Raw genomic sequence first — 20,699 nt, 5'->3', positions numbered from 1 at the left:
TGCCTCAATATTTGCACTCTAACCAAACGCAGTTCAGCGTTTTAGAGTATAGAATTCAATGCGGGGACGTCGTTTTGAATAATAAACGCGATTTGGCCTTTATTTATTATTGATTGATTTTCCCGGGAAGCCAGTGAAAGAAACGCCAGGAGAATCAGCATAAATACGCAATTTAGTTTGCCGCCGGCAGCAGATTGCTCAACTTGCTCAACTTTTTACATAATACCATTCCCAATAGCACCGAGTGGATCCGAGGACGAAACCGAAGATGTCGGGCTTACGCAAAACATCCATTGCGCTGATGAGGCGCTCCACATCCAGCACCACCATTCTGCCGCAGTCCGGCGGCGGTGGTGCGGTGTCGCCGCCCAGCACTGGAGTGGGCGTGGCCACGGAAATTGAAAAATCAATTGCATTGCAACGGCTGCGGACGGGAGAGTCGGCAAGTCTGAAGAAACTAAATGTCAGGTTCGTGATTTTCCCACACCAAATACTCACCAAGCCTTACAGAGAAAAAAAATTAATTACTTTTTAACTGTCTATATTGAAATGTTATATTGTATATACCTATATTTTCTATTTGCTCAAATGATCAAATTTACTTTACAAACAGAAGACTGTACAGTTTTAAATCCACTCCTTGCTTGCTAATAAATTAAATTAGAATTTACTAAACAAATGTATTGATATTAAACCAAATATCCCAAAAAATAACTTATTTAATAACGTTTTCTTCACTGTATTCAATTTGCACTAATTGACAGCCAGCAGGCCGTTAAATCAGTGGCAACAACCAGTGCTACATCAAGGGCACTACCAGCAGAAACCACCTCTTCTCCGGCGGCTGCAGTGCGTCCTTACTCGGAAGTGCCGGGTCCATACCCCTTACCACTGATTGGCAACTCCTGGCGCTTCGCCCCACTAATAGGTAAGTGGCCATTGGTTTCCGTTGTAACTCCGACTAGGATAACTAATGAACAACTGGCACCGACTGACAGGAACATACAAAATCAGCGACTTGGACAAGGTCATGAATGAGCTGCATGTCAACTATGGAAAGATGGCCAAAGTGGGCGGCCTGATTGGTCATCCTGATCTGCTGTTTGTCTTCGACGGCGATGAGATTCGTAACATATTCAAGAAGGAGGAGGCGATGCCGCATCGGTAAGTGATTAATCAACTTTTGCCATCATCCTTTGGTGGTGCAGGTCCAAATTGCGTATACGACTTGTGTGGCACGTCAGTTCGGTATGATTGATTATCTTCTGCTTGTTCATAAGTTGTGATCTGTGCTGACTTCGAATCCCCAACAAGTAAATAGTTAAATCTTATGAGAGTACTAGGCTATGGAATTATTGATTGCATATTCAACTGTTATCGAACAACCCTAACATGATTCGTTAACAATTCGTTAAATATGCTGTTTACCCAAGATTATGCCTATGTCCTGCATGGGTGCACCTGGTCTGTGTAACGAGAAATCCTCCACATAAATGCCGGAGCCCACGCACATAGCATATTTATCCACAGCAAAGTCAGTCATGCATGGGCGGTTCCGACCCCCTGTGCCTCCTCTTCGATTCCCGCCCCAATGCAAATGCAATTCCTGTTTACTTATGCGCATACCGAATGAATGCAGTCTGTCATTAAATTATTAACTAACGAAGGCACAAAATGGCGATTGCGCATGGGAATGCGGATTGAGCGGGATGTGTGAAAATATGGCGATAGATTGGAATCAGAGGTAAAATGCGAACCACAGTGCAGTATGGCCATAATTTTATCTGACTAAATTTATAACTACTGTTGGAAACCATAGGATTTGCTTATAAACAAAGTAAGTTATAATAAACAAGCGTATAATGTTAAGTTTGCTGTAACCCGGCGTTTTAAAGACAATTAGTTGGGATGTAAATCCACCCGAAAAGATGTCATCTAGATTGAAGTGCCAGCCCTTGATAAAACAAAGCCATCAAATTGAAATTAGTTGCGACTTTCACTTCTCGTTTGGCTGTCCGATCCGTAGGCCTAGCAACCGAGATCCAACCGAAATAAAACCAAACAAACCGAACTATTCACACAGTCCGACAAGCGTTTTTGCATCATAGAAATAAATAAAACTGACCGAAACGATGAAGGAAAGAAGTAGACAACAACAAACAAAACGAAAGTCACACAGATCGCTAACGTGTCCATAACTTTTATAAGCTTTCTTTTCTCCGCCTTTCATACCTCCTATTACTCGGATTTATTTGCGAGCACAGGCTTGGCCATGAACCAAATTTAACAAGTTACGCTTATATTTCGCATACCTCGATCATGCTCGTATATCGTATCATATGTGGTTAGCAGACAACAACACGGATCGATAGTGAATCGCACACAAGCCGCTATTGTTTGCATTTGGCGAACGCGTTTAGCAAGTCATCATTAAAACGACTGAAAAGAATCACTAATAGTTTGGACATGAGACAACATTAACGTAATGTTGGCTCTTTTTTGACCGCCAGACAGATTGATGAATGAACCACTTGCCGGCGCAGATGTGTGGAGCTAGCTGCTGCTTACTGACCAACTGGCCAACTGACGGATTGACTGACTGACAGACGGAGCGACGGCCCAGCTGATTGATGAAGATATTCGGCTAAGGCAAATGTACACAAGTGTGTACCAGAGGCGTCGGCTTTGTTGACTTTTTTACGACGCCCATAAAATCCAAAAAGAAACGCCAATTCGTGTGTGGGAATATCTTAGTCGGGAAAAGTAATCGGCGGCTTTTGGACCAAAGTTCCGATCGTGACTATCTGTGGGGTCAAGTTGTGGTTACAAGCTTGTAAACTGCGTGTTTCTGGGGATTCCCGGCTTGGTGTTTAGCATGCCTATGAAATCACTACGGATTTAGCGTGAAATCTTCACTCAAACAAAATTGTTTATGTGAATGAACTATGGCTCTTTTATACTTGCCGTCTACCACAGTCCAAATTGTATATTCCGGTATATTTAACATCTATAACGCAATTTACCATTCTAATAATTTGAATAGTAAAATCAAGTAAAACTCGTACAGCAATGTTGATTTCTACGAATCTACAAATTCTGACTATTTTTAAACTATTGCGTTCTTCTCAACTGACTGCTAAACTCGAAATTTACATAATTCGCGGGCTATATTACTTGTTTTATAGACATTTCAGGGTTGAGTTCTGTTGACGTTCGAAAACATACATATTTACACTTAAATCTTGCATTTAATTGAGCAGTTTGTTGCCTGGGGCAACCCATTGTCAGTGCGAATGGAGGAACAACAGTCAACTCAAAGGCGGCAAATTGTTGGCTAAATTGCGGGCCAGGGTGGTGCATAAAACAAAAGCCAATAAATACGCTTCTTCTATTTGCCCAGTGACATGCGAGTAGGCAAATATAATGCAAGTTCGAGGTGGGTATGTACAAACATATGTACGATATGTATGATGATATATACATATATGTTTATATGAGAGGACCTAAAAGCGTGTAGATAGAGTTGAATCGCTTCATTTTCTGTGGGCTTTAGTACGAATTTGTGTTTGATGTTGTCGTCGCCGGTCTGTCTGCACGCAAGGGCAAGCGACCTCAAAGAGGGTGGTTGGGTGGCCAGCAGAGGGTGTGGTTTTAGCCACATCATACCCAGCCATGCTCACACTTATACAGGCAGAAAAATTGGTCAAATTGGACATGACTTCTTCGACTGCCGTTTAGTAATGCAATTTTGAATTATATAAGGTTGTCTTTCTTAGGGGATTTCATTGAATATCTCTTTGATCATTCTCCTTCTCTTATTGGGGTATTATTATTGTGGTTTATTGAGCATTTTATTATTTTAATTGGCCATTTAATTGGTCATTAGGGTTTATTGATAAATTGAAGAGAAAAGCTTGCCTTAACTTGACTGCCATGCTTTACTATGATTGACCACATGCAAATATTTTTTGTTCTGTGTACTTTCCGGCACGTCCCTCTATGTACACTCACTTTTTATTTGCTTTGGAACACAGGCCGTCGATGCCCTCACTACGCCACTACAAGGGCGACCTGCGACGCGATTTCTTTGGCGATGTGGCCGGCCTAATTGGCGTGTAAGTAATGCGCTTATATAACGGATATTGTGGCGGGCACATCCACCATATTTACCATTTTTTGCACTTTTTTTTACTTCATTCAGGCATGGTCCCAAGTGGGAGGCCTTCAGACAGGAGGTGCAGCACATCCTGCTGCAGCCGCAGACCGCGAAGAAGTACATTCCGCCGCTAAATGACATTGCCAGCGAGTTTATGGGCCGGTAAGTCGGAGCCTAAGCATCCAGCAGGCAGCCAAGCTGTGATGCAATCAACATATACCTCGGTATACCTATATATATATCTATATAAACTCTGTATCCATCTGCAGTATTGAGCTGATGCGCGACGAAAAGGACGAGCTGCCAGCCAATTTCCTGCACGAGCTCTACAAATGGGCCTTGGAATGTGAGTTGTTGCCAATTTCGTTTTACTTATGCGATTATGACACTTTGCTGGCAAATCGTTTTGAAATATTGAAAACGCAATTAGGCTAAAATGATTTCGCGTCCAAGGACAATTGCAGTACACTCTTGACACTTATAAACTCATTTTAGGAACTTCTAAGTGTTTTTCTGTTTATTTTGTTTAAACTGTAAAGAAACCCCATCCAGAGCAAATACAAATTTATCTGACGCTGTGCATCCTTCTAGTTAAACTATTTATTAGAAGTTTTAAGTACGAAAAGTACTTGCATATTAGAAAACTTTTAATTGGCTGTTTTAACTACAAGCATGGTATAAATTTTCTTGGAATCTATAAAGCACACAAACCTTTCGCTTCTCAGTAGAGAAACGATTGTATGAGCTGGCTTAGCTAAACTTTGTTAATTAATTTATTAAAACAAACCCTAGCTGTCGGTCGCGTTTCCCTGGACACGAGATTGGGCTGCTTGTCCCCTGAAGGCAGCGAAGAGGCCCAACAGATAATCGAGGCTATCAACACTTTCTTCTGGGCCGTTCCGGAATTGGAGCTACGAATGCCCCTGTGGCGGGTATATCCCACCAAGGCATATAGGAGCTTCGTCAAGGCCTTGGATCAGTTCACAGCGTGAGTCTCATAAAAAAGTCGAATAATTGGGCAAATAATCACTGGATGATATCATTTTGCACCCTAGAATTTGCATGAAGAACATTGGCAAGACCATGGACAAGGCCGATGCCGATGAGGCGAGAGGATTGCCAAAATCTGAGGCAGATATATCCATTGTGGAGAGGATTGTGCGAAAGACGGGCAATCGCAAGCTGGCTGCCATTTTGGCACTAGATCTTTTTTTAGTTGGAGTCGATACGGTAAGCTAATCTAGTATCCAATTAATATATATAATAGTAATAATATTAAATGGATACCTTAATCTCGTAGACCTCTGTGGCAGCCTCATCCACAATCTATCAGCTGGCCAAGAACCCAGACAAACAGAAAAAACTCTTCGATGAACTGCAGAAGGTGTTTCCCCATCGGGACGCGGACATCAACCAGAATGTCCTGGAGCAAATGCCCTACCTGCGAGCCTGTGTGAAGGAAACCCTACGGTACGATATTTCTCTCTTTAATTGAGTAAAAGTACCTTTTTAAAAAAGTAAAACCCCTCTTAACCTTTTAGCATGCGACCCGTGGTGATTGCCAATGGACGCAGTCTGCAGTCGGATGCTGTCATCAATGGTTACCACGTGCCCAAAGGCGTGAGTTTCAGGGAAATGGTGACCATTTGAAATGCCAGCTCACTGCCATCGCTTATTTCTTTCAGACACACGTTATCTTCCCCCATTTGGTTGTTTCAAACGATCCCGCATATTTCCCAGAACCCAAGCGTTTTCTGCCTGAGCGCTGGCTGAAGCACTCCACAGATGCAGGTGAGTTGGACACCAAAAAAGTGTCTTCCAGGCACGTAAGAGCGCTTTCGTCGAGCACCATAAAATGCCGAGCACTTCGCTCCTAAAAAACGGCGAATGTTTTGGTGACAGACTAGTATATATAGAGGAGAGCTGAAAAACTGCTTAAAAAGTACAGTGGGTTCCCCTCACGAAATATAATCAAACGTTTGAACGCACCAAACATAAAATTATTAATTATCTACCCCTTATTTGTTTGATACTGCATGGATACATATTTAATGCTTATCTGAAAACTTGTTTATGAGTGTACGTACAATGCCTAATTGTTTATTGTGGTTCCGATACACAAAAGATATAATGCTTTATGTACAGATATCATTTATTTTCTTTCACGACTGGTCAATGTCATTTTTTTCGCAGTGTTCTAACCAGAGTGCCGTTTATTTTCAGCTGGTTGCCCCCATGCCAACCAAAAAATTCACCCATTCGTGAGTTTGCCCTTTGGCTTTGGGCGTCGCATGTGCGTGGGTCGTCGGTTCGCCGAAATCGAGTTACACACGCTGCTGGCCAAGGTGGGTTTAATCATGTTTTGCACCTGACTTTGCCAAAAGTACGCCTTTTAATTTGCCATTTTTGATTGCCGGCACAGATCTTCCGCAAATACCAGGTCTCGTACAGTTCCGGGGAGTTTGTGTACCGTGTGAACTCCACTTACATTCCACAGTCGCCTCTGAATTTCAAGCTAACGCTGAGGGATGAGTGAGCAGTCTGCACCAAAGGGAACTGGAGGCCCGTGGAGCTCAAAGCTGCAGTCACACACGGCGGATGTGTGATATTTATAGTCAAAGCCCAGCTGCTGCTGCTTTTGCTTCTGCTGCTTCCGTTGCTATGCTACATTTTAATTAAGCAAATGTACATGGAGCACAGCTCCGACAAATTCAGTACATCCCATCGCCTCGAGCGCAGTGTAACTAAACTAAATAATCGTTGTGTATTTATGCTGATACATGTGTATATAGGACCCATTATATTTCCCCATGCTTAGTAGTAGTTTCTCACGAAGAATAATTGTACCCAATAAAGCGTCGAAAAGTATGCAATAAACTGTCTGTTTCTGTTTGTTTTTCTTGCCTGGCATTATCATTAATCAAAAGCCTAGTGAGCTTAACTTGGGACAAAGTGGCTAAGGTCAAGCAAACGCCAATCTAGGCTCATGATTAATTACTTTTGAGTAAGTGTATCATTAGTTCTGTTGGTTGAATATATTTAGGTGACTTAAAGGTTTTATTTTAAAACCAACTCCATTGCTGTTAAAGCCATAAAGCTGCCCAATATATATTTTTTTTTAGCAAACTGTAAAGAAAACCTAAAAATATTCAGTTTCACGAATAATTAAATGGACGAATATCACGTATAAAAGAGACATTATGATGTCGCTTAGAATAGATGTGAAGAAAGCGCCAATAATTATATACCAACATTTATTTTAGCCTTGAAAGCTTTAGAGTATTGAATTTCAAGTGGCAGAAATAACAACATATATAAGGGGCTTAGCCTTAATTTGATGTCAGGGAATTTACCTTTTTAATATTTATTTCATTTAAAGAGGAAGGGCTTTTGCGGCTACATGACAGGAAGTTTCGAAAATGTAAATGTGTTTAAGCTTTTTGCTATTAAGTCTACTAAACAATTACATTTTATATAAGCTTTGTCATGCTTTATCAAATAGGCTATTAAATCTCACCCAAATACACTGGTAGGCACAATTATTTTGACAAAATGTTCTTTCGTGTTTCTCAGTACTCTTTGATCTTGAGCTTGAACTAAAATTCTTGCTACTTTTTTTATATGCTATTATTAATATGCTATTTATGAACTTTTGCGCACTCTTTGAACGCTGCTGATAAAAGAGTACTGAGGAACACGAAAGAACGTTTTGTCAAAATAATTGTGCCTACCAGTGTAGACCATTCAAAATAACATTCAACTGCTCATCAGCCTGCGTGTTTGCCAACTAATTGAAAATACACAATTTATAATAATTCGCCAACCCATCTGCCCGCATCACTTGGCACCCCATCCAAGGTGGATAAACATTGGTGCGATATGGTTTGGTACTCACTATTTTGCGGAATCGTTTAGTTGGTATTCGTTGCTGCGCGAGAAGCACTCCTGGACACCGGCATCCTGCCAGAGGCGTTTCATGGCGGCCAGCAGCTCCTCCGAGAAGGGCTCGGTGTCGTGCATGCGTTGGCACACGTCGAACACCATCTTGGCATCGCTCTGGGGTGGGAAAGGTGGCGTGGAAATGGTCGGGTTAGTGACTGCGACTGCGACTGTGAGTGTGAATGGGCACTCATTGGGGACTTACCTCCCGCTCGTTATTGCTGTACTGAATACTTAGGGTTGGCATCGCGCGCAATATTGCAACTAATGATTGTATTGTGTTGCTGTAGACAACCGGTCGATATTGTTTAAAGTCCTCCGCAGTGAAGCCGCTCTCGTGAATGATTTTCATCTGTTTGACTATTGTGCTCTTGCCCGACTCACCGGCACCTAGAAGAAATTCACAAAAAGTTAGCAATGCGTGGTAGGAGTTAAGATTACAGATGTAATGTGTATATTGGGTCTTTATGCGTCTGGTTATGCGTTTATCGGCGCCGACACAAGAACTCGGGGGATTGCAAATATTTATGCTACGTTTAGTTCTCGAGCACTAAATGTCTGTGCTTTGTATTCCTCAAGTTGGGCTTAATGGCCTTTGAGCACACAGAGTCAGCCAGCCACCCACCCACATCAGCATCATGATTACTATCATCATCGCCGTTGTCAATGTATCATCTTGAGATGCCGCTGGGCACAAGAAATGAGAAAAACGCAAGGGGCGGGGCCAAGTATAAATGGCAAACAAAGGATTAATTGTTTGGCCCTGGTCATCCGGCGATTGTATAGATTCCTTTCCCCCTCGAACTATCTCTACTTCATTGGGGTTTTTTTAACATTGAAGGCTGTGAAGGATTTGTGAACTGCAATTCCAGCAGAATTTCCATGCAATTGAATGCAATTTGTTAATTGAGTGTCTGCTGAAGGGGGTTTTTGTGATAAACGAGATAATCAAGATAGCTGGCAGCTCGGCTGGAAAATTGCTTAGTCTAGCTGTCCTTGGAAAACAGCACAATTTGATAAATGGTTATTTCATTTGCCTATTTCTGCTGCCCACTAAGCTTAATCCTCTCTAAGAAGCTTTAATTAAAACACAATTGGTTGCATAATAATAATACTACTTCCCTGCTTATGTGTATGTTCATAATTCATATTTCATACATAAACATGTATTTTCCCTACGCGTTATAAATTAAATCTTGGGGTTTTACTTTGGAGTTTACATTATTTTAATGACTTTATTTCCTATTGCTCTAATATTATAAAGATAAATAATTCGAGGATACATTATTTTAGTAGATAAAATTCGTTTAATTTCCTATTTCAATCAATGAAAAGGTGTCCTTTCTTGCAGTTTAAAATTATTTTTCATTCTGAGCCATTTTTTAAGAGCCATGTAACAGAATAAAGAGTTTATTGTCCACCACTTGAACAAGTCCACAAATCTTTAAAAGATCTTAGAGCAGTCCACGAAAAAGAGCTCCTCTCAGAAAATGTTTAGATTTGGAAAACTCAAGAGCAGCGAACAGGAAAGTTTTCCTGGGTTGTTTATAGAGGCAGTCGGGGGACTGAGTAGGCACCTGAGATTAATGTTTTGTTTGTGTGGAAATCGAAGGCAAAGTGCTTAATTTTAATGCCTTCATGGATTGCAGGAAAACAAAAGATTCGGCATCGAAGCAGGATAGAGCTATTTTCATACGTGTTGCTCTGATTATTATTATGAATTCTTGGATGCGCACGGCATGGCAGTACAAAAAGTACAAATCTTTTTAAATAAACATTTCCAGTACACTCGGCATCACACACACGCAGTGGGTGTTGCCTGAAAATGAACATTTTTATTCTGAAACACACGCAAAACTGTCAGAAACTGAAATCTTCTCCCCCTGCCAAACATTTTCGGCTTTCAGTCCGAGCAAAAGAGGAAATTAAATGAAATACCCGAAATGTAAACAGCGAAATGGGGCTGTTGGCTGGTTGGAAATATGCAGCCGGAGATGAGATGAGAGCTACTGCAAAGTATATGAAAATATGGAAATTACTCACGCGCCCAGCTGAACGCAAAGCGAAATGCAATTTTCCTACATTTTCCGCCTTGATTAACAGCCCAAATTTGGTCAATTTGCATACTTTTTGCAGCGGAAACAATTCGCAAGCCTTATTTATGCCGATGCAATGTCTATTTTTCATTTGTTAATGGCTCCCAGCGGACATGTTTATTACGCCCGCTTATCACAAATCGGAATCCAATTGCATTACAATCAACTGCCATATATTATTGTACATTGTACATATGCGCACACTATATCGCCCGACTTTTGCACACAAATCTTCCATTTGATTCACCCGCAAGCGAGTGACCTTGAACTTTCTGCCTGATACATGAAAATATTATTGTGATTATTGAATTGATGGCATTTCACATTCGTTCCAAGGGAACTGTGCCAAGAACATGGAATCACCACTTGCAGTTCCTCTGTCGGCGCAATTGATAAATTGTAATTAAATTTTAAATAGCGAAATTTTGTGGGATTCATTTATCGGGATGACTTCCATTTTCAAGATAGACTGTTTATAAGATGCAGTCCGATCATTTTAAAAAGTTTGGAATTAATGTTATGTTACCATTATAACATTAAATAAAAAACAGAGCCACGTTTAGCTAAAAACGTGTCAAAGCGATGAACCTTAGACCACAATTAGCATCGGTCAAAGGCCAAGGCTGCTATAGTACCAAAGCACATGCCCTAAGGACATTTTCGCGGATTTAATGAGACGCCAGGGCAGTTGCTAAGTATGCTAGACTAAATTTAGCCGAGCAGCGAATTAAATATTCATGTGTATGCACACTCAGCGAGTTGGGTTTCGTTCGATTCAATTTGTTTCGATTGCGTTCTCACCCAGCAGCAGAAGTTTGATGTCCTTTGCCGCCTGTATGCCGTCCTCCTTGAGATTGCGCTCGATGAGGCGACTCCTGGCGGCTGCGGCTCGCTCCTCGGCAGACTGTGCGCAGCCCATAGTGCGTATTGCCTCGACGCAAAACGTTTTGAAGGTCGTTTGGTATCGGCCAACTCAATGGCCGACTACGTTGCCAGCGAGAAAAACCAGGTGTACAACGTGCGGGGCTCGAAATCGGGGTCTAAACTAATTTCGCTATCCGATTGACTCGATCTTGTCACTAGACTTTAATTTTCAGTACTGCACTTCAACTCGATATTCGATTTTTCAACCACCTCTTTTAGTTTATCAGGTTTTTGATCTTTTGATTTTTTTTTTCAATTTAACACTGCAATATATTATTATGTCACCAAACAATTCAGTTTTATTTTTATCTGCGCATTTTGTTTTGATTCGCACAAAAATTATTCTTAAGGATACCCGATTTGACCGCTAACGGTAGAGTCTAATTGTAAACTGAAAAATCCGCTTGTCCATGAGCGAGGAAACCCGTTACTCGCAACGAAATTTGGGAAATTTTGTTGTCTTTGGCTAGGAAAAAATAGAAACTAAGAGACTGAGAGAGAGAGTGAAAGTAGCGAGTAGAAAAGCTCTAGGCGAGCGCTTTTTGAGCCAAGGAAAAATGTGTAATTAAGGAGCGTGGTTTTTATTAACCAAAACTTAAAATGCGTACAAATATGGCAAAAATCAATAATCTAAGATTACTGCATGTTATTTTATTTTATTTTAGCTGGTAATAATTTTTATTTTATTATTTGCTTTTTATTGTAACATAAAATTAATAGCTCAATTTTGACAAGTTTAGTTACAATTTTTTATTCACGCGCTGTCTTACAAGTGGTCATAAACAAAAAAAGGGAGTGAGAGGACTGGAAAATGGGCACATGCTGACGCAAGGAGGCGTTTTATTTTTTTTTTGTGTTTCGGCTAAAAAAGAAAAGCACAAACAAAACTTTTCTTTTGTACACTTGGCAGCTATTTGTTTTTGTATTCCAGCAGGCCAAAATGATTCATGCGTCCAAAAAAAAGGAGGGGATAAAACGGGGGTATAACTTCAGCGAAGACACATATTAAGAGCCAAACTGAATTATTGGGTGGCTTTTAGTTTAAACTTTTTATTATTACATATTTTTTCATATATATTTAACACTTTTTTGACCGTATTCTAAATTTTTGAACTTTAAATTAACGGTTTTAGCTCTCTTTTGTGCGAGTTTTCTAGAGAGCTGGCAGAATTCAACTGAATTCAACTGTTTTTGCGCTGGAAGTGCTCTCGCTCTCATATTGTGGTGCCGCCCAAGAGGAGAGCTTTCTTAGTATACACGAAAGCTCCGAGAGACGCAGAGAGAGGATGAAAGAGAACCTGCGCCAAAATAACGAGTCTGCGCAGGACGAAATCAGCGAGTGGCAGCAAGACAAGGACAACCCCAAAAACAACGAGTGCGCCCACGCGATATTAGTTTTTCATTCCTTTTTCCCCGCTGCTTTTCTTTTTTTTGAGCAACTTTTAAAGTGGCTTTGCAGTTTAAATGGAGAATGCCATTGGTACCCCCTCCCCACACACAATTAAGTCGATGGCTTTAGAACTTTGCCACGTTTATGGGCCAAGCCAAAGCGCATTAGCACAAAACAGTTGGCCAGCAGCAGGATCTTTTGTGTCCTCTGTCGCTCTTCCCCCGCCTACGTAACGGTAGAGCGGAAAATCGAGAAAAATCACCATTAGATAAAACAATCGCATTCGTTCGATTGATGGGATTCTGTCGACGGGAACTGTGATTGAATGGCTCAATGGCTCAAATACCTGCAACTGCAAATCGAGATAAAAGGTAAGTCAATTAGGGCTATCATAAAAAATGCCATTTTGCCTCAATTAAGGAATTGACATGGCCATCAGCGGGCGAAATACCGGCCATTATTTATGCTTGATTGTACAGTAGAGCCTCTCTGTCATGAAGTTGGAAATAATGAATGACTACTATATTTCAGAGTAAGCTTATTTGGATCTAAGTTTTGAGATGGAAAATTTCTTCGAATATATATGAAACTAAATGTTTTTATTTGGAAAACTAAAGAAAGTTAAAAATTAATACAACTTCTTATGTAAAAATGTAACAAATGCGTGTTTTGCTGTAATTAAATATACCATTTTTTCTATTGCGTCCCTTATCTATTGCTCTCTTATCCAATATAAATTTATTTAATTATGTAGCATTCAGGAAATGAAGTACAAGTAGATTTACAATTTTCAAAAAGTGATAGAATTTGCAATTTTGCCTGTATGATGTTGTTTTGCCTTGAACTCATCGGCCTTTCAATTAAGGGTTTACATCCTGATTCTGAACCTACAACAAGAGGTAATGACGAATAAAGTTTTCCGGCAAAGCTTAATTTTCCCAAGAATTCTGGCACTACCGTCCCAAAATAGGTAAAGTCGGCGGTAATTACTTATTCTTTCAAAGAGTTTAAAGTTTAGGGAAAAAAGGCAATTTAACTCACCAGAAGCAAATGGCGTGATTTTTTGAAATTTTGAAAAGGGAATATTGAAAATGCAGGGCTTTCGCGGAAAAATGAAGTAAAAAACATTTCAAAATGTTCTAATTCTTCAAATGGGCCTAGATCCCAAAATCAAAACGACTAGCTAAAAAAAATATTCTGTCAAAATTTTAAATTTTTTAAAACACAAATAGGGTTGCACACTATTTAAAAATAAGGGATCCCCTATTGTCACCTTGATGCCCCTGACGGGTTTAATTAAATTATCACTGTGCGAATATGAATCAAAAAGTTGGAAGTCAAGCAAAATAGAATTGAAAACAATGAATGGGCCAATGAAATTATTGAATGAATTGGGATCCAGAAGCAGAGGGTGAAATTTACATATAGATAAATGAAATTGGGTGAGGGGCTGGAACCGCAAACCAACAGAACCACAGTCAACGACAAACAGCAAGCAAATTGACAACTTTTTCTGTTTTTGTTTTATCACGCGAACTCTTCGCTCTTTCGAATAAATGACAGACAGCGGCAAAGTGGAGCACTTGTGCACTTGTCCGAAACAATCTGCACCTACCCCAAGCCCAAGCCCAAGCCCAAGTACAAGCCCCAGCCAAAACCACCCATCCATCCACTGCCATTTTCTGTGGCGTTTCATGGGTTGCAGGTCGCGAGGCCTTTTGGCACTCATGCGACATTTGACTTTGCTCAATTACGTTCGATTTGGGCTGTATTTGGCATCTTTTATAGTTTATTTAACGAGCCTGTTTATTGTCATTTTGTGGACTGCATGGCTCCGAAAGTTCGGAGAAGCGGTCCAAACCTAATTGCTTTGCTACATTTGTTTGATGTTCCAGATTGGATCAGGAAATAAAAGAAATTTATTTAAAATTTATTTTAAAACAAGAGAGAACGCTATAGTCGAGTTCCCCGACTATCTGATACCCGTTACTCAGCTAGTGTAAGTGCGAAGGACAGTTTTTGGCGGCTTGTGGGCGTTAGAGTGGGCGTGGCCAAAAGTTTTTTGGCAAATAGATAGAAATTTACAAGACTAATACAAAAATGAAAAAATATCAAAACATTTTTCAAAAGTGTGGGCGTGGCAGCTTTGGGCGGTTTGTGGGCGTTAGAGTGGGCGTGGCAAAAAGTTTTTTGGCAAATCGATAGAAATTTTCAAGACCAATACAAAAATGAAGAAATATTAAAACATTTTTCAAAAGTGTGGGCGTGACAGTTTTGGGCGGTTTGTGGGCGTTAGAGTGGGCGTGGCAGCATGATTCGACAAACTTGCGCTGTGTCTATGTCCCTGGAGTCTGTTTACTTAATCTCAACTTTCTAGCTTTTGTAGTTCCTGAGATCTCGACGTTCATACGGACAGACGGACAGACGGACAGACGGACGGACAGACGGACATGGCCAAATCGACTCGGCTATTGATCCTGATCAAGAATATATATACTTTATATGGTCGGAAACGCTTCCTTCTGCCTGTTACATACTTTTCAACGAATCTAGTATACCCTTTTACTCTACGAGTAACGGGTATAAAAATCTGGCGCTTTAAGGGCTTTAGAAAGTTACCCAAAGTCTTCCCATAGTAATGAATCGAAATGTTTTCCAAGAATAGGTATTAATAGGTCCCTAAAGGTATTTCTTTTATATTCTCCAGGTCCCAATAAATACATTCAAGTTTTATTTAGACGAATTAATGACTCATTCAGTAATGACTTTTTATAGTTTTATTTACACGAATGAATGTCTCATTAAATAATGAATTCATTCGTAAGTAAAATTAAACAAGTGCTATAAAAAATAACATAATTATATTGGCGTTTTAATTAATGCAGTTCCATAATACAATAAACTCCTACCTGAACTAATCTTCAATCAACATCTAGACTTTTAGCGTTCCTTCTTTCTGATTGGAATTTGGGTATTTTATCATGGGGAAAGATGAAACGAATTCATGTTAATAAAATGGAACCTTATCTTTCTTTTACTCATAATATTTACATATTTACATACATATATGTATACTTTAGAACTAATGATTTTTTTTCTTATCTATCTAGGAATGTTGGCGTTTTACAACAAGTAATATTCTACGACGTTTATTTGTAGTCTAGTCCGGTTGAGCTAGCAATTGTTTCTTCATTGTTTCACGTAGCCATATCACTTGGCACAAGGGCCGGCAAAGTGGCAAACAAACGAGCATCGAACGTTTCCTCAATAGCCTTTCCTTTCGGCTTGAAAATTATGCCTCAAGTGGCGGTTTCTTCAAACTTCCGCCAGGAGGCGCCACTCGAGAAGCACAGTGCTGTGGCGAAGTATGCAGCCACACCCAGGATATGTACACGTTTCCTCTCGCTCCCTTCCGTCCTGTGCCACTGTGTCCATTGTTTCGTTGGTGTTTCCTGGCCGCCATTCGAAGCTTCCGCCTGCCATTCCTCTGCCCCTCGACCTTCCCCCACCACCCGCTTTCGGGCATCACCCCCTGCAGAGAACGCTCCATCTCGCCGCACTTTTAATAGGCCTTGTTGCAACATGGCTGCAATCCACTCCTCGGCACTCCTCGCCACTCGACTCTGCTCCTTGTTGCTTGTTAGGGCGTTTAAAAGTTTTGCCTGATTGCACAGAACAACAGCGAGCAACTGTGGGGGAAGTAATGGGTCTACACAGAGAACAAAACCGGGTTAGAGAACCGGGGAAAAATGATTAGCATGGGGAATATGCACGCCATAAATCATCACTGTTAAGTAAGTCATATAAGGAGTGCAATATAACAAATATAATAAATAATATAATTTTCCTAAAAAACTGCAAGTTTCGGTATGTTTTAATACCACTTTAAGTGTAACCACGATATGGAGATTTTGCATGTTTTTCGCAACATGTTTGTGTACAATAGTAAAGAGAAAGAGAAATTCCTGCTTTGTCCTTTTTCTGCCTGCCTGCATCCTTATATCGCTTTCGGGGGCGAGTCAAAGTCAATGGGATTAACTGACATTTCGGTGTCAGTGGCGCAACGAGGTTAACAAACACTGCACCCCGAAACCATGGTGCATGGAGCACCCGCCCACTGACACACACGTGCAATTGTTTCAATGTCAAGTGGCGTCGATTGCCTTCATCTTTGGGCGGATGCAGACGCTCTTGGCCAAAATCTAAGGCTAAGGCTAAGGATGCAGCTGCACTGCACAGATGCACTCGACGATGAGATTCAGACCTAGCAGGATAGAGATGTCAACAAAGACTATATTCACCAGAGATGTGTGACTTTTGCAATTTTTAAAATTTTTAGGATATGTTTAGACAAATACTTTCTAATTCGAATTCAACTGCTTTCTTAGACTTGACCAACTTTAAAAATGTTTCTATATTTTTGTACAATACTGTAAATATTGTAAGTTTCATCACTATCGAACTGAATGTTACCGAACCCACTTTAATCGAGGCGAGACATTCATAGGCCACATGGCTCCTCGAAATTATTTAGTTCGCACACTCAAATGCTACGAGGGCAGATGCAACTGTTGCTCTTGCCATTGTCTAAGATGTTGCATGCACAGTAGTGCATGAGTCCACTTTATTTTAAGATGACCCAAATTACTTGGGTTTCGCCTTGGCCAAAAAACACCCTAAGAATAGTCATGGAATCGATTCATCAATTCATCAGCACTCAAATAGAGTCGAATAACCTTGAGTGTGTTTCCTTTTCTGGGGCAACAGGCCGTTACATTTAATTTAAAAAACTCTCAAAATCCCAATTAATCAGTGGCCTATACCTTTCTAAGAGAAATAATGTGAAAAGGTTTACCTTCATAGAAAAAAAATAGTTTTTAAAATCAGTTTTCCCATTTGAAGTTTGAAGCTGAATCAGAAGGATAACTTAAATACAGATAAATATACATACAGTAAGTATGTATGTATATGGCTTTAATTCCATTATGTTCTTTAAACAAAAAATTTGAGCTCTGATAAAAATTTAAGAGCAGCTAAGCCGAAATTGTACCCACACATCCAGTATTTCCGCCGCAAAGTAAAAGTGTGCGCAATAAATATTTCCCTATCTATCGACACATAAACCCGAAAATAAAATTTTCCAAGTGCCTCGGAATCTGGCTGCCGATAAACCAGCCATTTCCCTCGAAATATAACAATAGAATCGAGTCGAAAGGTAAACGATGAGCAGGCCATTTCCGGTGGGGGAAAACCAAGTGGAAAACCGGGAAAAAGCGCCGAAAAGTGCACTTACCCAGCAACAGAAGCTTGATGTCCTTGGCCGCCTGGATTCCATCCTCCTTCAGATTCTTTTCGATCTGTTTGGATCGCTGGATGGCGGCGCGTTCTTCGGCGGATGTGGTGCAGCCCATTGTGGTTGGGTTTTGATTTTGATTTGGATACGGATTCGGATATACACAGGGCTTTTTGGTTTTCGGGCTTTTGTTTTCCAATTTTCCTGGACTTTTTCTTAATGTCTTATTTGCTTATGCACAGTTTTACGGTTTCAACTGAAATGGAATATTGAACCCATGAACAATAACAAATGCACGGGCCAGCGGATGAATTACTATAAACAGTGCGCGATCGATAAGGAGACCCAATGAATATAAAGGTTGTTTTATTTATACAGCTGAGTTCAAAATAATAGTGGTGAGTTGTCTTAAATTAATTCTTTTTTTTAAATGTTATTCTATTTGCTGTGTATAAACACATATTGCAATTTTTTGATTACTTTACTCATTTATTATTATAAACACAGCTCTATGTTGTATTTTAAAAAGATTATTTTTATTTTGATGATTTGCGTATGACGCATCTTTCCTAACTATAAAGTTTGTGGAACACAGTGTTCGCTCTACATAGGCTCCACTGTACTGAGGCAAGCACCAATTTTATGACCGCTACTGTCTGGCACTGGGCCGCGCACTGTATCAATTATGTTGCTTTTGTTTTTTATCAGCAGACGCAAAGTAAAAATAAAAGCAATGATAGCCAGCTAATTTGCATATGGAGCATGTTTTCGATATCGATACAAAATTCATCAAACGCACTGATAAGATAAATCCATCAGATAATGCTGAATCGCGATAAGAACAATGGTAATTTATCATGTAAGTGAATTAGTCCCGAGGTCAAAAAGCCAAAAACTCCAGCTTTGTTTTTTTTGACATATTTTGTATTACACTTTTAAGTTGTTTTTTTTTTGTTTTAATGTGTATGTTTTTTAAGCAATGTGTATGTACATGTGTATGTAAGCGTGGGCGTAGGCGCTAAAAAAGCGCCGGGTTGTTGAAAAAAGGCGGTGGGCTGTGAAGTTTTCTTTCTAGCCCTTGCTTCAGCACATTAAAATATGCAAAAAGTACTGCCGTTTTTATACAAACTGTTAACCATTTCGAATGTATAAATTTTCATTTACTTTGTCACTGTTTCACTCACACACGCGCACACACTCCCTCACTCACACGCACGCACTACGCACTCTCACGCGCTGCACACGCCACACCCCCCTCCCACTGGGCGCCACCCACCACCCCCCGAGTTTTCCTTTTCCTTTTTTCTGCTTTTTTTTCTCAGCTTCACATTTACCACCGCCTAGTTTTCCAGTCGTATACACACCGCACTAGGGTATGCGTTTGTGTGTGTGTCTCTGCTTCAGCCTGATGTGTGTGTGTGAGTGTGCAGGAGGCTCTCTTTTGCGTTTGGCTATTCTTATTGGTTCCATTCGCTTTGCGCTTCTTTTTCGCGACTCGCTGTTGTTATTGCACCGATCGTGATAGTTTACCGTTGCACTTGCCGAGCACTTGCACTTGTATTTTTGGCCGCAGTGATATTGGTAAATTGCACTTTTCTGGTGTGCGAAAATTTATCTGCTCTCCCTCGCTTGGTTCGCTCTTTCCAACTGCAGAGCGAGGCGTTCAAACAGCTGTTGGCGGCGTCGGTGCGCAGCACTGTTCGCGGCGGGGGTGGCCGTTGACCAACACTGTCCGCAACAGCTGCTGTAAAACATTCTTAAAAATATTTAAATTTGTTAACATTTTTTGGCCATCGATATGTGCCACTTTGTTTTTTTATGGTTTTCTTCAATTTAAATTAAACTTTAAATTCAATTAATAGCAAAACTCTTATATATTTACATATTAAATCTATTTCGAAAATTTAAGGAATTTAAACATCAGATTATTTTTAAAGATCTCACAGAGAAATGGATCACAAAGATATAGTTTCCTCTTTTAATTTTTTTTAAATAAAAAACAATACATTTTTAATTTAACGAAGTGTAAACTTTCCAGCACTTCTTATAGCTCTTATTATCGATTCTTATAGCATGAATCTATCGTTTCTACATGTTTTGTGCAGCTTCTTGACCAACACTGTCGTTATATCATTGTTTTGGTTGTTTCTTAAAATGTTGCGGCAATTTATAGTGAGTTTATGGCCCCAAATCTAGTTGAATATAATTAATTGTTGATTTGTACACAGATATCTACAGTAGGCCGTCGCCAACCACTACTTATGATCTTGCAAAGTCGACTCGCTAGCAATTTGGATAAAACTGAGTACACGACACCAGGGGAAATTGTGGACTACGATGATCCTCCGCATTTGCCAGTTCCGGAATATCCCGTCCGTCCGGATGAGCCACTGGAGACTCGCAAGCAGCGGTATGACTTTATAGTGAAAACATCCCACAATCTCAGTTATGATCGTTCATTATCTTGTGCAGCCTTTTGTATCAGAGCCGAAAACGCGGAATGCTGGAAAACGATCTCTTGCTGAGCACTTTCGTGGCAAAGTATTTGAAGGACTTTAGTGCGGAACAGACAGCCGAGTACGATCAGTTAATAAATGGAGTCAGCAATGATTGGGATATATTTTACTGGGCCACAGACACCAAGCCCACGCCCCCTCAATTCGATACAGAAATAATGCGTCTGCTAAAGGAGCACGTCAAAAACCATGAAAAAGTTCAAAGGATTAGACAGCCGGACTTGTAAACTTTATAAACTAAATAACATATAAGCATAAAAATGAACCTTGAATTTTCCTATTGTTTGAACATGCATTTTACCTAAGCAGAACATACTGGTATTTCAAAACGATCAAATTTATGGAATAATAAATATTACTGTTGCAAGTAATAGTGTAATTTAAA

At 40.1% G+C, this 20,699-nt stretch overlaps 3 protein-coding genes across 7 annotated transcripts in view; 2 read left to right on the top strand and 1 right to left on the bottom strand.

Moving 5' to 3' along the window:
* Positions 1-7,033, top strand: part of LOC6528918 (probable cytochrome P450 49a1) — a 16,396-nt gene extending 9,363 nt beyond the window's left edge. For both annotated transcript variants that reach the window (XM_015198732.3, XM_002089914.3), the window contains exons 2-14: positions 239-468; positions 765-928; positions 999-1,164; positions 4,035-4,115; positions 4,202-4,318; positions 4,426-4,502; positions 4,949-5,144; positions 5,212-5,386; positions 5,457-5,626; positions 5,698-5,776; positions 5,842-5,947; positions 6,380-6,501; positions 6,579-7,033. In XM_015198732.3, the coding sequence (XP_015054218.1) occupies positions 269-468; positions 765-928; positions 999-1,164; positions 4,035-4,115; positions 4,202-4,318; positions 4,426-4,502; positions 4,949-5,144; positions 5,212-5,386; positions 5,457-5,626; positions 5,698-5,776; positions 5,842-5,947; positions 6,380-6,501; positions 6,579-6,692 (1,767 nt within the window). In that variant the 5' untranslated portion in view covers positions 239-268 and the 3' untranslated portion in view covers positions 6,693-7,033. The remainder of the gene's footprint in view (positions 1-238; positions 469-764; positions 929-998; positions 1,165-4,034; positions 4,116-4,201; positions 4,319-4,425; positions 4,503-4,948; positions 5,145-5,211; positions 5,387-5,456; positions 5,627-5,697; positions 5,777-5,841; positions 5,948-6,379; positions 6,502-6,578) is intronic.
* LOC6528917 (G protein alpha o subunit) overlaps positions 1-19,467 on the bottom strand; it is a 26,468-nt gene extending 7,001 nt beyond the window's left edge. The window contains exons 1-4 of one of the 3 annotated variants that reach the window (XM_002089913.4): positions 19,329-19,467; positions 17,799-18,054; positions 8,301-8,485; positions 8,052-8,212 (exon numbers count right to left, since the gene is read on the bottom strand). In XM_002089913.4, the coding sequence (XP_002089949.1) occupies positions 8,052-8,212; positions 8,301-8,485; positions 17,799-17,916 (464 nt within the window). In that variant the 5' untranslated portion in view covers positions 17,917-18,054; positions 19,329-19,467. Of the gene's footprint in view, positions 1-8,051; positions 8,213-8,300; positions 8,486-10,992; positions 11,500-12,175; positions 12,308-17,798; positions 18,055-19,328 lie in introns of those variants that run through there. The other 2 variants (XM_039371355.2, XM_015198652.3) reach the window with 2 other exon arrangements.
* Positions 18,628-20,699, top strand: LOC6528916 (succinate dehydrogenase assembly factor 2-B, mitochondrial). Of its 2 annotated transcripts, none has more exons than XM_039371356.1 (3): positions 18,628-18,657; positions 20,027-20,208; positions 20,271-20,699. In XM_039371356.1, the coding sequence occupies exons 1-3, from the start codon at positions 18,643-18,645 to the stop codon at positions 20,539-20,541; spliced, it is 468 nt and encodes a 155-aa protein (XP_039227290.1). In that variant the 5' UTR covers positions 18,628-18,642; the 3' UTR covers positions 20,542-20,699. The 2 variants fall into 2 exon arrangements, with proteins under 2 accessions (XP_039227290.1, XP_002089948.1); XM_002089912.3 differs by lacking the exon at positions 18,628-18,657 and adding an exon at positions 19,887-19,970.

This window comes from Drosophila yakuba, chromosome 2L (genome assembly GCF_016746365.2).
Source record: "Drosophila yakuba strain Tai18E2 chromosome 2L, Prin_Dyak_Tai18E2_2.1, whole genome shotgun sequence".
Taxonomy (NCBI): Eukaryota; Metazoa; Arthropoda; class Insecta; order Diptera; family Drosophilidae; genus Drosophila; species Drosophila yakuba.
Note: the sequence above shows the minus strand (reverse complement) of the source record. Positions and strands in the feature narration are given on the sequence as shown.